Below are 15059 nucleotides of genomic sequence, written 5' to 3'. Positions count from 1 at the left end.
CAGAGAGGATTTGCTTTCAATTCTGCCAGGAGGGACCACTTTAAACTATATTCATTGTTTGGGACTTTTGTTTTTAACCATTGAGATGTATATTTGGGTTACACATCCCTAAGAGGGCAGGCTGATGGTCCTGTGTCCCCTCTACAGCTCCCTGAAATCTCCCCCTTCCAAGAGGACTTTTTTCCCCCCCAGTCTGTTGGACGACAGTGTTCCCTTGCAGTTCACCCTGACACTGACACTGTGGCGCTTTGAAGCACCCATCTGTCCCACTTGCCCCACAAGGCCTAGAAAAACCAAGCTTCGATTGCCAAGTAAGGTAAATGCCCCGGGCAAAGTGACATCACCGTTCTACTTACTCTTTGGATCCTGCCTTCACCTAGATTTTGGTCTGATAATTCCTTATCTTCTTGTTGACTCTTCAATATTTTACCAACATGTTTCGTTATGTTCAAGAGGATGACCTGTTTGCCATATGATGTGCCATATTACAAAAAAGGAAGAGCCAAAAATATTGTAAACATTTTGTATGGTGACATATGGTTACTAGACCTATCATGGTGATCACATTGTAAGATATATAAGTGTAGAATCACTATATTGTACACCTCAAACTAATATTGTGTATCAATTACACTTTAATAAAATATTTCTTAAAACGTTATTGAACAAAATTAAAGAATAAATAAATAGGAAGATATCCTGTGTTTTGGGATTGAAAGACTATTGTTATGATTGTAATATTCCTCAAATTAACCTACAGATTTATTGAATTTTCTATAAGAATTTCCACATTTTTAAAAAAATTTTTTATTGATTTCAGAGAGGAAGGAAGAGGGAGAAAGAGATCGGTTGCCTCCTGTACTCCCCCTACTTGGGATCAAGCCCACAACCCGGGCATTGGCTTTACCAGAATGGAACCTGGGACCCTTTAGTCTGCAGGTGCATGGTCTATCCACTGAGCCAAACCAGCTAGGGCATTTCTTAAGTTTTTTTATTATGAATGGACAGTTGATCTTAAAATTCATGTGGAATTGCTAGGAACCCTGAATAACAATGTTAAAACAATCTTGTAAACAACAAAGTTGGAAGACTCTCATACTTCCTGATTTCAAAATTTATTACAAAGCTACGGTGATCAAAACAGTATTGTGCTAGCCTGGCTGGGTGCTCAGTGATTAGTGTCAGCCCTTGAACCAAAGGGTCTTCAGTTCAATTGCAGTCAAGGTCACTTGGCAGGTTCAATCCCTGTCCAAGTAGGGGGCATGCTCAGGAGGCAACCAATCGATGTGTCTCTCTCACATAACTTTTTAAAACATGTTTTATTTATTTAGTTATTTTTACTTTTTTGTTAAGCCTCACCTGAGAATATTTTTCTATTGATTTTTAGAAAGAGTGGAAGGGAGAGAGAGAGACAGAGAAACATTGATATGAGAGAGACACATTGGTTGGTTGCTTTTGCACATGCCCCAACCAGGGCCAGGGATCAAAGCTGCAACCAAGGTATGTGCCCTTGACCCTTTCCACTGAGTCAAACTGGCTAGGGATATTTTTATTGATTTTTAGAGAGATAAGAAAGGAGAGAGAGAGAGAGAGAGAGAGAGAGAGAGAGAGAAACTTCAATGGGCTGCCTCCCGCCTGGCCCCCACTAGAAATTGAGTCTGAAACCCAGGCCTATGCCCTAACTGGGAATCCAATTGGCGACATCTTGGTGCATGGGTCAATGTTCAACCACTGAATCACACTGTCTGGGCTCCCATGATGTTTCTCTCCCCCTTCCCCCCCCCCACCTTCCCTCCTTCCCTTCCACTATCTCTAAAAAAAAAAAAAAAAAAAAAATCAATGGGAAAAATAAACTCAGGTGAGGTTTAGCAAAAAACAATAACAAAACAGTGTTGTACTATAAGGATAGATATATAGATCAATCAAATACAAGTGAGAGTTCATAATTAAACCCCTCCATTTATGGTCAATTGGTGTTCTTTTTAATTCCTCACCCAAGGACATATTTTTCATTGATTTTTAGAGAGTGGAAGGGAGGGGGAGAAACATACAGAGAGAGAAATAGATGTAAGTGAAACACATAGATTGGTTGCCTCTCACAAGTGCCCTGACAGGAATCGCACCCAAGACCCATCAGTCCTGGGGCCCATGCTCTATCCACTGAGCAAGACTAGCTAGGGCTATGGTCAATTGATTTTTTTTTTTTTTTTTTGTCAATTGACTTTTGACAAGGGTTTCAATATTATTCAATAGGGAAAAGAATAGTATTTTCCACAACTGGTGCTGGGATAACTGGATTATTCGTATACAAAGTAGTGAATTTGTACACCTATCACAACATATATCAAAATTAATTCAAGACCTAAATGTAAGAGTCAAAACTATAAAATTTTTAGAAAAAATATAGGTATAAATCAGCTGTGGGCAAACTATGGCCCGTGGGCCGGATCTGGCCCGTTTGAAATGAATAAAACTAAAAAAAAAAAAAAAGACCGTACCCTTTTATGTAATGATGTTTACTTTGAATTTATATTAGTTCACACAAACACTCCACCCATGCTTTTGTTCCGGCCCTCCGGTCCAGTTTAAGAACCCATTGTGGCCCTCGAGTCAAAAAGTTTGCCCACCCCTGGTATAAATCCTAATGACCAGCCCTGGCCAGTATGGCTCAGTTGGTTGAGTATTGTCCCTTGCACCAAAAGGTCGCCAGTTTGATTCCCAGTCAGAGCACATACCCAGGTTTTGGGTTAGGTCCCTGGTTTGGGTGAGTTTGCAAGTTCAGTTAGAGTAACCGATAGATATTACTCTTTCACATTGATCTCTCTCTCAAATCAATAACAAGGTATTTAAAAAAAATAGCAACCAATTGATGTGTCTCTCTCACATCAGTGTTTCTTTCTCTCTCCCCCTCCCTTCCTCTCTCTCTAAAAATCAATGGGCCGAAACTGGTTTGGCTCAGTGGATAGAGCGTCGGCCTGCGGACTGAAAGGTCCCAGGTTCGATTCCGGTCAAGGGCATGTACGTTGGTTGCGGGCACATCCCCAGTAGGAGATGTGCAGGAGGCAGCTGATTGATGTTTCTAACTCTCTATCTCTCTCCCTTCCTCTCTGTAAAAAATCAATAAAATATATTTAAAAAAATAAAAAATAAATAAAAATCAATGGAAAAATATCCTTGGGTGAGGATTAACAAAAATAAATAAGTAAGTTCTAAATCCTAAAGGTGGTGTTAGTAGTTGGGGCCATTGAGAGGTGATTGGGTCCTGAGGGTGGAACCCTCATGAATGCGGACCCACAGAACTCCACCATATGCAGACACAGTAAGTTGGAGACCTGGGAGAGGGTCCTCACCTGATATTCTGGCACCCTGATCTTGGATCTAGCCTCCAGAACTATTAGCAATCGATTTCCGCTATTTACTAGTATAAGTACTCAATCTATAGTATTTTATAGCAGCTGAAACAGAGTAAGACACCTTAGATTAGGTTAACAGGATCGTACCTATGACACCAAAAGCACAAGTAAAGAAAAAGTAGGTAAATTAGTCATCATCAAAAAGAAAATTTTTTCTTTAAAGAAAAGTTTTTATTGATTTTTTTTTTTTTTTTTTTTTTTTTTTAGAGAGGAAGGGAGCGGGAGAGAAACATGAATGATGAGAATCATTGATTGGCTGCTTCCTGCATGCCCCAAACTGGGGATTGAGCCCAAAACCCAGGCATGCGCCCTGACTGGAAATCGAATTGTGACCTCCTGGTTCATAAGTCCATGCTCAACCATTCAGCCACACTGGCTGGGTTTGTTCATCCTCACCTGAGGGCATTTTTTCCATTGATTTTTTTTTTTTTTAGAGAGAGTGGAAGGGGGAAGGTGGAAAGAGAGAGAGAGGAAGGGAGAAAGAGAGAGAGACACCAACATGAGAGAGACACATTGATTGGTTGCCTTCTACATGTGCCCGGACTGGGGCTGAGGATTGAACCTGTAATCCAAGTATGTGCCCTTGACCAGGAATTGAACCCTTCACCCTTCTGCACACAGGGCAACACTCTAGCCATTGGACACACAGGCCAGGGCTAAGTTTCATTATCTGTTTAACAATAGTTTCTACTTCGTGTGGGTTACTGTGAGAATTAAAGTTGCTGATATTTGTAAGATGCTTAAAATAGTGCTTTGGGCCCTAACCGGTTTGGCGCAGTGGCTGGAGTGTTGGCCCATGGACTGAAGGGTCCTGGGTTTGATTCTGGTCAAGGGCATCACCTTGGTTGCAGGCTCGATCCCCAGTAGGGCTTATGCAGGAGGCAGCTCATCAATGTTTGTTATCGATGTTTCTAATTCTCTATCCCTCTCCCTTCCTCTCTGTAAAAATCAATAAAATATCCTCAATAAAATATCCTATATAATAAAGAGATAATATGCAAACTAACCCTCACACCCTCACAAGATGGCTGCCTACAACCAGGCCAGCAGGGGGCTTAGTGAGGGACGAACAAGCAGGCTGCATGGGGCGACAATGTCAGCAGGGGGGTTAGTGAGGCACATCCAAACGACTGAACAGCAGCTGCGTGGGGTGACCAGGCTGGCAGGGGGGGGGGCTGTGAGGGGTGACCAGGCTAAGCAGGGGGGGGCAGTTGGGGGTGACCAGGCTGGCAGGGGGGCAGTTGGGGGCAACCAGGCCGGCAGGGAGGGGACATTTGGGGGCGACCTGGCTGGCAGCAGGGTGCAGTTAGGGCAACCAGGCTGGTAGGGGGGGCAGTTAGGGGCGATCAGGCTGGCATGCAGAGGCAGTGAGGGGTGGTCAGGCCAGCAGGCAGGTGAGCGATTAGGAGCCAGTGGTCCCAGATTGTGAGAGGGATGTTCGACTGCCGGTTTAGGGAGATTGGGCCTAAACTGGCAGACAGACATCCCCTGAGGGGTCCTGGATTGGAGAGGGTGCAGACTGGACTGAGGGGAACCCCCCCCCCCATGTATGAATTCTATGCACCGGGCCTCTAGTATAAAATAATATGAAATAAAACAGTGCTTGGTACAATGTTAGGGCTTTAACTGGGTTATAAAGTCTCTCCCTGTGTCCTAAGGGGCCTGGCTAGGGTTTGGGACTTCCTATTCAAACTACAAATATCTGGAGTAGTGAAAGGTCGATTTATTTATTTATTTTAATATATTTTATTGATTTTTTACAGAGAGGAAGGGAGAGGGATAGAGAGTTAGAAACATCGATCAGCTGCCTCCTGCACACGCTCTACTGGGGAGGTGCCCGCAACCAAGGTACATGCCCTTGGCCGGAATCGAACCTGGGACCCTTGAGTCTGCAGGCCGACGCTCTACCCACTGAGCCAAACCGGTTAGGGCTCATCATGTATCATTTTAAAAAAATATGTTTTTATTATTGCTTTTAGAGAGACAGAAGGGAAAGGGAGAGAGAAACATCGATTTGACCGGCTGCCTCCTGCCCACCTTCTGGGGACTAAGCCCGAAACCTGGGCTTGTGCCTGGACCTCGAATTGAACCCAGGACCCCTGGGTGCAGGGGGTGACTCTCAACCCACTGAGCCACACTGGCCAGGGCTGTACTAATTCCTTTTATCAGACATTTATTGAGCACCTGCTGCATGCAGGCTTTGTTGAATCTAGGCCCTGAGAATACAGCAACGAACAGCGTTTCTGCGCCTTGAAGTTTACATTCTAGTGGGGTAGGGCAGGCAGACCACAGAATAAGAAAAAATACATAGGACAGTAGATGGTGATTCGTTCTCTAAGGTCAAATTAAATAGGAAACAACGCAAGTAGGAACTGTTTAGATACGTTTCCATTTTACATACAGTGATCAAAACTTGCCATCGGCTCCGCGTCGTTAGCAGGGCCTCCAGGACAGAAATAAAACTTCTTACTCCCATTTACCAAGCGCCTCGCACTCAGCCCAGCACAGGCCTTTATGGAGACAGTAACTTCATATTGAATAAATTATGAGCCTTCTGCGAAGCAAGCGGTTGGGAAACAAAGGCCTGTCAATAGCTATTGACCGTTAAGCCCAGCCAGGGAATAATCTAATCACGCGTGATCCGCTTATTCTCCTTAGTCTAGTTAGCGAAGTTTTTTTGTTTTACGTTGGAGAATGAAAGCCATGGGAAATGTTTTTACAGGTCGGCTGAGGTATTTCCAACATCTAGTCACCTCACCGGCCCTCCCAGTGAGCGTAAGCATTTATGTGAGGTGTGTGTGCACTTAAAACAAATAAACAAAAGAACCCCACCGGGGCCAGTTCTCCCGGTACCCAGAGCCGTCGAGTTCGGCCGGGTGGGGTGGGGGTGGAGGAGGGCACAGAGGCGAGAAATGGTGTTGGAATAAAAAGCCATCGTTTTCTAGGGAAAGAGCAGCCCCTGGGGCTTCAGGTGCTGTGCGAGAGCCCACTGGTCGGCCCATCGAACCTCAAACAAGGATCTAATCCTCGACACAAACTATAATAAGTGAGAAATCCTCCAACGTCGCTCGCGCAGGGTCCAGCGGGAACCTTGACCTCAAGATGGCGTCCCGCAGTCACAAGACTCAATCGGCTCCAATCAAACATGGCCGGGTGGGTCGTAATTTACAGCTCGAGCCTTTCTAGGCGCCCCTTCTCTATGGTCGTTCGCCGGGGCGTGGTGACTGAGCGCCGACAGTGAGGGCTCTCTATACGCGTTCTTCTCTATGGTGCTTCTCTCCACGGTTTCGGCCGCAGTGCACGCCGGGCAAAAGGAAGACCTCCAGAAGCTCCCCGCGCAGCGCGGCAGTGTTTGCGCTGCGGCCTTTGCGAGTGGTCGCCTCAGAACCAGTCTCCCGGTGAGCGGCGCGCAGAAACCTCGAACCGGTGGAGTCTCCCGTAACCAGGAGCCCAGAGGGCCTCGGAGACAGTCCCCTTGTCTCGGCGGCGGGTGAGTTCACGCCTCTGAACGCGTGTGGAAACCGGGTACCTCGGCTCGGAGCGGGGGGGGGGGGGGGGGGAGGAAGGAAGGAAAAGCCGGGAGGGCTCCGAAAGGGCCCGGGGTGGGACGAGGGTAAAGAGGGGGGCCGGGTGGGGGAGGGGAGGGGCGCGAGGCCTGGGTTTCCTCACTTCTCTAAGGCCTCGGAAACCAGTGGGCCGAGCAGGAGCCCGTGGAGGCCGGACCCGCTTACCGCCAGAGCCTTTCTCCTCGCATTGTCGCCCACTTTTCCTTTTCCTTTCACGGATGGCCACCGGGAGTCCCGTCGGCACCTCCTGGGATCCACGTTTGCCACAAAACGATTGGTCCGCCCCTGGGGAGCCCTTCGCGGAGGCCCCCGTCGGAGCCTTACGGTACAATTTCCGGGCCTAGGACTCGCTTGGCCTAGGCTCGGCCGAGAAGCCAGCATCCACCCTTTTTAGAGAGGTGCCGGCTACCAACGGATCTCTCTCCCTCCCCCTCGGGTCACCGAGAGCCCGCCCCCGTGTGACCTGCCCACCCACCTCCGTGCCCCCGAATGTAGTTAATGCCCGCTTTCTTTCTTTTTTTAAAGCGCCCTCCTCGCTTGCTTGTCTAAGATTGAGATGAGTGTTGCGGTCCTGCCCCCTTTCCTCCAGTGGAGGTTGCCGTGAGCTGTACCTCCATTCATTCTGTCTAGGCGATGACCACGCTTGCACATTAAAATGTGTGACTTCTTTCTCACCCTTCTTTGGTCTTCAGTACTACTTCTTAAATACGTTTTTCGAACTAGATCTAGGAGGATGAAGATTATTTTGCAGTTATGTAATGTGGATTTGTATGGCCCTGGAAAAGCCATGTTGCTCCCGGGCAGAGTGGAGCGGACCGAAAGGAGGGAAGAGATTGGACCTCTCTGGCACCCGACTGCTGTAGTGTGAAGTGCTGTGCCTTAGGTAGTTGACAGCAGTGTCTACACAACTTCACGTTTGCCTTGGGTACTTCAATTTTTAAGATTGGTTCCCGCCAACGTTCAGAAGCCTAGGAAGGCCGTTCAGTTGGTTATCAGTTGCTCGTGATTTAATACGTAGATGCTACACTATTACAAATTTTAACTTTTCTTAAAAGCCTTTGTTGTCCTCATCTGTAAAATAAGGATTAGGATAGTATTCACTTCATGGATGAGTGAGATTGGAAATTCATTGAATGTATGTAAAATCCTTAGTGCAATACCCAAATAACGTAGTGTTTAGTCCATTTTAACCAGTACGTATTGTTATTTAAGAATTTTCAGTGAAGTACAAGAGCCTAACCCTGATTCTTACATTTCTTCCAGTGTACTGTGAATAGACTATTTTTCTGTGAATAGTCTTATAAAGTAGAAGTTAATCCTTAATGCAAAGTTTCTCATTGGTATGTTACTAGAAAGGGGCATTATGACACAGTGAAAACAGCCCTTGGATTGGTAATTGCAGGATATTAGGGACCTTGAGGGGGTCCCTTCCCACTCATTGTGTTCCTTTGGACAAGTTAGCTTCTTCATCTGTAAAAGGAGAATATATCTACCCAAGGTAATTTGGGAGATTAAGTGAGATAATGTATGTTGAAGGCTTTTGTAAATGAAAGTAAATAAAAACGTGAGTTTTTATTAAATAATTCATCTTCTTGGAGTTACCGAATTTCCATTTTTGGTCCCCAGAGTGTAATTTAAAAAATTTTTTTTTTTGGTAGAGAACACATAGTTAGGAAGAAAATTATTGTCCCACTGTTGCATATAGGCACCATATACTAATTATAGTTTGAATACGTTTATTTTGTGTTTGCTATATTTTTATTCCAGTGTTAAGGCTCTTAATATATTTTAAAAATAAGTCCAATAAGTCCATTTTAATGTTGGGTAACTACTTCAGACTTCAACATTTTTGTCCCCAGATAAAGGAGCTTTATACTTAATTATACATAATTTTTTTAAAATTTTTTTTAATTATACATAATTTAAGGGAAACTTAACATTAAGTATTTTATAACATTGGAAGCAAAAGCAGTCTTTGAATCTTTTAAGGTTTTACAAAAAGATTCTTTTTTTAAAAAATATATTTTATTGATTTTTTTACAGAGAGGCAGGGAGAGGGATAGAGAGTTAGAAACATCAATGAGAGAGAAACATGGATCAGCTGCCTCTTGCACATCTCCTACTGGGGATGTGCCCGCAACCAAGGTACATGCCCTTGACCGGAATCAAACCTGGGACCCTTGAGTCCACAGACCAATGCTCTATACACTGAGCCAAACCGGTTAGAGCTACAAAAACATTCTGTTTTTAAATTTCTCGATAGTCTTTTGACACTGCTGCTACCATTTATAATAATTTCGATTCCTCACAAAGTTTTTGAATAGCTTTTATCTAGCTTTTTTTTTGAAATTTGAAAATAAGAAAATATGATATTCCCACTAACCAGAATAGTGATAATGCTTTTTATAAACTTTATTTTGACATAATTTCAACCTTTAAAAAAGTTAGAAGAATAGTACAAAGAATTCTCAAATACCTTTCACCCATATTACCCAAATCACCTGGCCAATTTGCTTTATCCTTTCCCCTTTTTCTCCAGTTTTCTTCTGAAATGTTTACTTGTAAGTTGCATGTGTGGTGTTCCTTAACCCCAAAATGTGTATTTCCTAAAAGCAGGGACATTCTCTTATTTAACAACAGTACAATGGTCAAAGTCAGGAAATTAATATTGCTACAGTATTATCTAATCTGCAGGTCTTAATTGGATTTTGCTTGCAATTGTCCTGAATTGGTATTGCTTTTTTTAAAAGCAGCTTTATTTAAGTGTAATTGCATAAAATTCAGTCATCGTAAACTTACAATTCAATGATTTTTAGTAAATGTACTGAATTGTGTAACCATTACCCCAACGGATTCCTCTTTGCTGTTTACAAGTCACTTCCGTTCCCACTCCATTCCAGACTATCACTACCTTTATCATTGAAAATGGTAAAATGGCAAAGTGGAAATCTCAGAAAATTAATTATCAGCTTCCTTTTGGGAGACTCAAAACACTTTGATAACGTTATGAAAAGCTTTCTTGTAAAAGAAACTTGTGGTTAAGCATTTCCCATTCTTTTTTGGACATGGAACACTTTTTTCCTAGAAATAGTTTCTGAAGACTCCAGCAGGTCTGTGGAAATTCAATTTGAGAAATGATGTTTTGAGGGGCTTGCTTTGCTTAGGCTGGGGAGGTTATGTCAGTCCATTGTATCTTGCCAGGTTATAAGCAGAGCAGGAAACAGTGCATGCTGCACTAATCTTTTATAATCAGTGTAGAACCACTACTTGGTGTATAACTATCTAACTTAAATTTGCTCTTTCAGAACTAATAAAAATAATACTTAGAAAAGAACTGGGCACATATATATTTATTGAGTGAATGTAGTTGTATAGGATTACTTGCTGAGGAGAGTCTATTGGTTCATTTGCCTTTCACGATTTCAGAAATTTGGCAGTGTCTTGATGGGGTTAGCGCCTGTAAGTCTATCCCTGGTAAAATATTTTGTTTCTATCAGGATAAATCTGCAATGGAGGAATGCATATAAGCAGCAATGGTATTCTCAGGAGTGCAGGGAAAAAAGACTGGTTTGAAAGAGTAAAGTGGAAAAGAAAAGCAGAAGTGCATGAATATGTTGAGTGGTAGAGATAAATCTTATTTAGAAGTTTGGTTTTTGGGGGTGGGGGTAATATCAAATTTATTGAGATAAAATTTACAGGTAATAAAATGCACCCATTTTAATTTCAGTGAATTTTGACAAGTGCATAACCCTGTATGTTTTTGTTAATTTTTTACTTATCTGGTTAAAATGCTTTGACTCTCCTAAAAGTGAAGAACTCCTATTCAAGTATTTTTAAAATGCTATTTAAATTTTTTTCAGTGCTAATAAAAATAACCTCTCCATCTCTCCTTTTCTTAAATCCCACACACATTCCCCTTAGCAGTTGGCGAGCTTCATAATAAATCTAGAATCTAGCAACTTGTTGCCACTTTCACTGTACCACTTGTTCCAGGGCCCCCTCTTCTCTGGATTATTGAAGTCGTGTTTTGCTTTGACCCTTGTTTTTCAGTCTTAACATAGTGACCAGGAACACTGTTAAAATAAGCCAAATAAGAAATCCTTTAAATTTAAATGTTTTTCTTCTTATTTAGAGGAAAAACCAAATTCTTTACGGTGGCCTACAAAGCCCTGTACTCTCCGAAGCTCCTCCCCCGGTAATATTTTACAGTTATCTGACTTTCCTTGCACACTGTACTCCAGCTGTTGGCCTTGCTATTCCTCCTGCAAGTATTCCATGCCCACCGCTGGCTTTTTGTATTTTCTTTGTTTGGAAGATTATTGCCCCAGATTAAAAAAAAATTTTTTTTTAATCCTCACCTGAGAATATATTTATTGACTTTAGAGAGTAACATTGATTGGTTGCCTCCAGTATGTACCCTGACCACCGGGAATCAAACTGAAACCTTTTTGGTGTTCCTGGAGATGCTCCAAACAACTGAGCCCCCACAGCTGGGGCTATTGTCCCTAAATATTAAATAGGGCTTCCTACTTCAGACCATTCAAGTCTTTGTCCAATTGTCATCTTCTGACCACTCACTGTATTTAAAATAAAGCACGCCCAGGATGTAGCTCAGCGGTTGAGCATCGACCCAGGAACCTAGAGGTCACCTGTTCGATTCCCAGTCAAGGCATATGCCCGGGTTGCAGGCTTGATCCCCAGTGTAGGGTGTGCAGGAGGCAGCTGATCAGTGATTCTCTCATCGATGTTTCTCTTTCTCCCCCTCTCCCTTCCTCTCTGAAATCAATAAAAAGAGAATAAAGTACTCCCTAACTCTCTTTCCCACTTCATTCTACAAAGTATCAACTTTGAATATCTATGTAATTTATTATGAGTATTACAATTGATCAATTATAGGTAAAATCTGATTAGCTTTGCTTATGGTTTTAAAAGTTTTTTCTCAATCATTTTCACATATCAAAATATATAAAAATTTATGTTGAAATAAGTGGTTGAGACTCCCATTTTAGGATGTTTGAAAGTGAATAATATTTATCTAGAGGTTACCAGAAATGTTTGTGTTCTGAATGTCATGGAAGGGCTATTGTCTTATTAAGATTGCCTCAACCTTTGAAGTTCAACCTATGAATAAGCAAGTTTTGAACAGTGTGAAGTAAAAGGGAAATATTTCATAGAAAAATTAGAAGTGCATGGAATGGATATATTGGCATATACTAAAATTAAACGTGTAGTCTGATGAAATTTTTTTAATTCTTTTTTTTTTTTTTTTTGTTAATTCTCACCTAAGGATATTTGTTCCATTTATAATTATTGTAAGGTTAGCATAGTACCTGGCACATGGGAGCTTCTTAATAGATTTGTTTAATGACAACCTCAGAGTTAATTTGTTTACTCATTCATTCATTTATTCAACAGGTATTAATACCAACTGTCCTCCTAAGAAAAGTGCTGAGATAGAGTATTATAATACAAGAGCTTCTGTAAGTAGGACAGTAGCTGTCTCTGTTTTAAAAGGAGATATATTTTTTCTTATAGAGTATTTGTTTTTATTTTTGGGCAAAAATATAAAGGATTATTTAAAAATATAAGACATTTATAGTAAAATTAGTTGGCATTTCCCCTTTTTAATTTATACTGATACCTACTTACTATTTATTTATTAAAATATATTTTTATTGATTTCAGAGAGGAAGGAAGAAGGAAAAAGAGAGAAACATCAATGATGGGAGAGAATCATTGATTGGCTGCCTCCTGCACACCCCCTACTGGGGATCGAGCCCATAGCCCAGGCATGTGCCCTTGACTGGAATTGAACCCGGGACCCTTCAGTTCATAGGCTGACGTTCTATCCACTGAGCAAATCGGCTAGGGCTGTTTTTAAATTTTTTCTATTTTTAAATTAATTGATTCTTAGAGAGAGGAATGGGGATGGGAGAGAGAAACATTGATTTGTTTCACTTATTGATGCATTCATTGGTTGCTTCTTGTATATGCCCTGACTGGGGATTGAACCTACAGCCTTGGCATATCGGGACAATGCTTTAACCACCTGAGCCACAAAGACCAGGGCAGTTCTCTGTATTTGAATGATTACTTTGTGACCTGATGTTAAGATGTCTCCTACCCCCAGGTTTATAGTTCAGTGAGACAGTCATTTGTACTTGAGGAACTGGCCAACACTGAATCAATAAATACTGTGTAACTTTGTAAATTAGTTTTCAGAAAGGTGCTGATATGTATTAAAAATGAATGTATCAGAACACTTTTAAAAAAATAACTGTTAGAAACCTTCCTGGATTCTGAGTTTGGTTTAAAAAGATTCATTGATATTTCGTATTTAATTTTGGATATTAACTGAACCTCAAAATTTTTTTCTTCCTTTATATGTATTCCCATATGATTGTAGGAGTCTATCCTGAACTTAGATCGTGTACATTTTGGGAACTTATTTTAGAAAAGATCTAAATTTTAAAAATTCTCAATGGACAGACAGAGAAAAGAGGGTCTTTGCCAACTTCTTTGGGTAAGAAAACTTTAGAATTTTGCAGATACTCTAAAAATGAAGGCCAACAAACCAGGCATATTGAATTGTAAAGTTTTCAAATAAAATGATTTGTCATGATTTCTTTTTTAGACATCTGCAGTAAGAATGTCTTTCCCCCCTCATTTGAATCGTCCTCCCATGGGAATCCCAGCACTCCCACCAGGGATTCCACCACCACAGTTTCCTGGCTTTCCTCCACCTGTACCTCCAGGTAATTTTGTGAGTACTGTAGTTGTTTTAGCCTATACTTTTGTAGTATTTACTTTTAGGAAGATATGTGTGTGACTGTTAGTAGTAAAGATGTCTGTTAATATCATTCTGGAAATGTGATGTCTCATTTTCCTATGGCAGAAGTTTTCATATCTGACTGAGTATAAACTTATTTGGGACATTTTTTTAAAAAGTTACGTAAAAAAATAGATAGCTCATGAGGTTCAAAAATGAAAAAATAGTGCTTGCTTCGGCAGCACATATACTAAAATTGGAACGATACAGAGAAGATTAGTATGGCCCCTGCGCAAGGATGACACGCAAATTCGTGAAGCGTTCCATATTTAAAAAAAAAAAAGAAAAAATACACAGTGAAAAAATTTTATTACATTCCCACAGAATTATTTTTAGTTTTTTCTTTGTCCTTCCAGATATTTTCTAATGCATATTATAAGCCACGTAACTATATTATTTTATTCAACAGTGGGTTTTTTTAATTGATTTTTTTTTTTTTTATAAGAGAGGGGGAGAGAAACATTGACTTGTTGTTCCACTTATTTATGCATTCATTGGTTGATTCATGTATGTGCCCTACCCAGGAATGGAACATGCAACCTTGGCGTTTTAGGACGATGCTCTAACCAACCAACAGAGATATCTGGCCAGGGCTCCGTTAGTACTTTTTCTTTTAACACAGATATAGAGTATTATTCTATATACTAGAGGCCCGGTGCACGAAAGTCATGCACGGGTAGAGTCCCTAGGCCTGGCCAGCGATCAGGGCTGATCACGTTCCCTGCCTCTCCCTTCCCTTGCCACCCTCACACCGCCACCGAACGATTCCCCCAGCTGCCTCTTTCCCTTGCTCTCTCAGCGCCCTGCCTGCCATGTTCTGTGCCGCCCCTTGGTGGTCAGTGCATGTCATAGCGAGTGAGAACTCCCGAGGGGACACTTTGCATATTAGCCTTTTATATATACTAGAGGCCTGGCCTGCAGGATCAGGCCAAAACTAGCTCTCCAACATCCCTTGAGGGGTTCTGGATTGTGAGAGGGCGTAGGCCAGGCCGAGGGACCCCACTGGTGCACGATTGGCGTCAGGGAGGGACAAGGTAGGTTGGCCAGTTTGGGAGGGACCGCGGGAAGGCTCCAGGGTGTGTCGGGCTCTTCTCGCTCAGTCCCAATGGTCCAGACCCCAGCAGCAAGCTAACCTACTGGTCAGAGCATCTGCCCCCTGCTGGTCAGTGCACATCATAGTGAGCAGTTGAACAGCCTTAGCATATCATTAGCATATTATGCTTTGATTTTTTTGAATGGATGACCGGACAC

The 15059-nt window shown here is 42.0% G+C and overlaps 1 protein-coding gene and 1 non-coding gene across 10 annotated transcripts in view; both read left to right on the top strand.

Annotated features, from left to right (window-relative positions):
• The first annotated feature begins 6696 nt into the window (after positions 1-6696).
• The window catches only part of RBM25 (RNA binding motif protein 25), a 45228-nt gene continuing 36865 nt past the window's right edge, over positions 6697-15059 (top strand). For 3 of the 9 annotated variants that reach the window (XM_059691650.1, XM_059691624.1, XM_059691661.1), the window contains exons 1-3: positions 6697-6903; positions 13386-13502; positions 13614-13734. In XM_059691650.1, the coding sequence (XP_059547633.1) occupies positions 13461-13502; positions 13614-13734 (163 nt within the window). In that variant the 5' untranslated portion in view covers positions 6697-6903; positions 13386-13460. Of the gene's footprint in view, positions 6904-12394; positions 12460-13385; positions 13503-13608; positions 13743-15059 lie in introns of those variants that run through there. The other 6 variants (XM_059691658.1, XM_059691657.1, XM_059691633.1 and 3 more) reach the window with 5 other exon arrangements.
• LOC132223561 (U6 spliceosomal RNA) lies at positions 13975-14081 on the top strand. Its single transcript, XR_009450491.1, has one exon. It is a non-coding gene; the product is annotated as a U6 spliceosomal RNA (small nuclear RNA).

The sequence above is a fragment of the Myotis daubentonii genome, chromosome 1 (genome assembly GCF_963259705.1).
Source record: "Myotis daubentonii chromosome 1, mMyoDau2.1, whole genome shotgun sequence".
NCBI classification, from domain to species: domain Eukaryota; kingdom Metazoa; phylum Chordata; class Mammalia; order Chiroptera; family Vespertilionidae; genus Myotis; species Myotis daubentonii.
The sequence above is the reverse complement of the archived record's forward strand: the minus strand, read 5'-3'. Positions and strand labels throughout refer to the sequence as shown.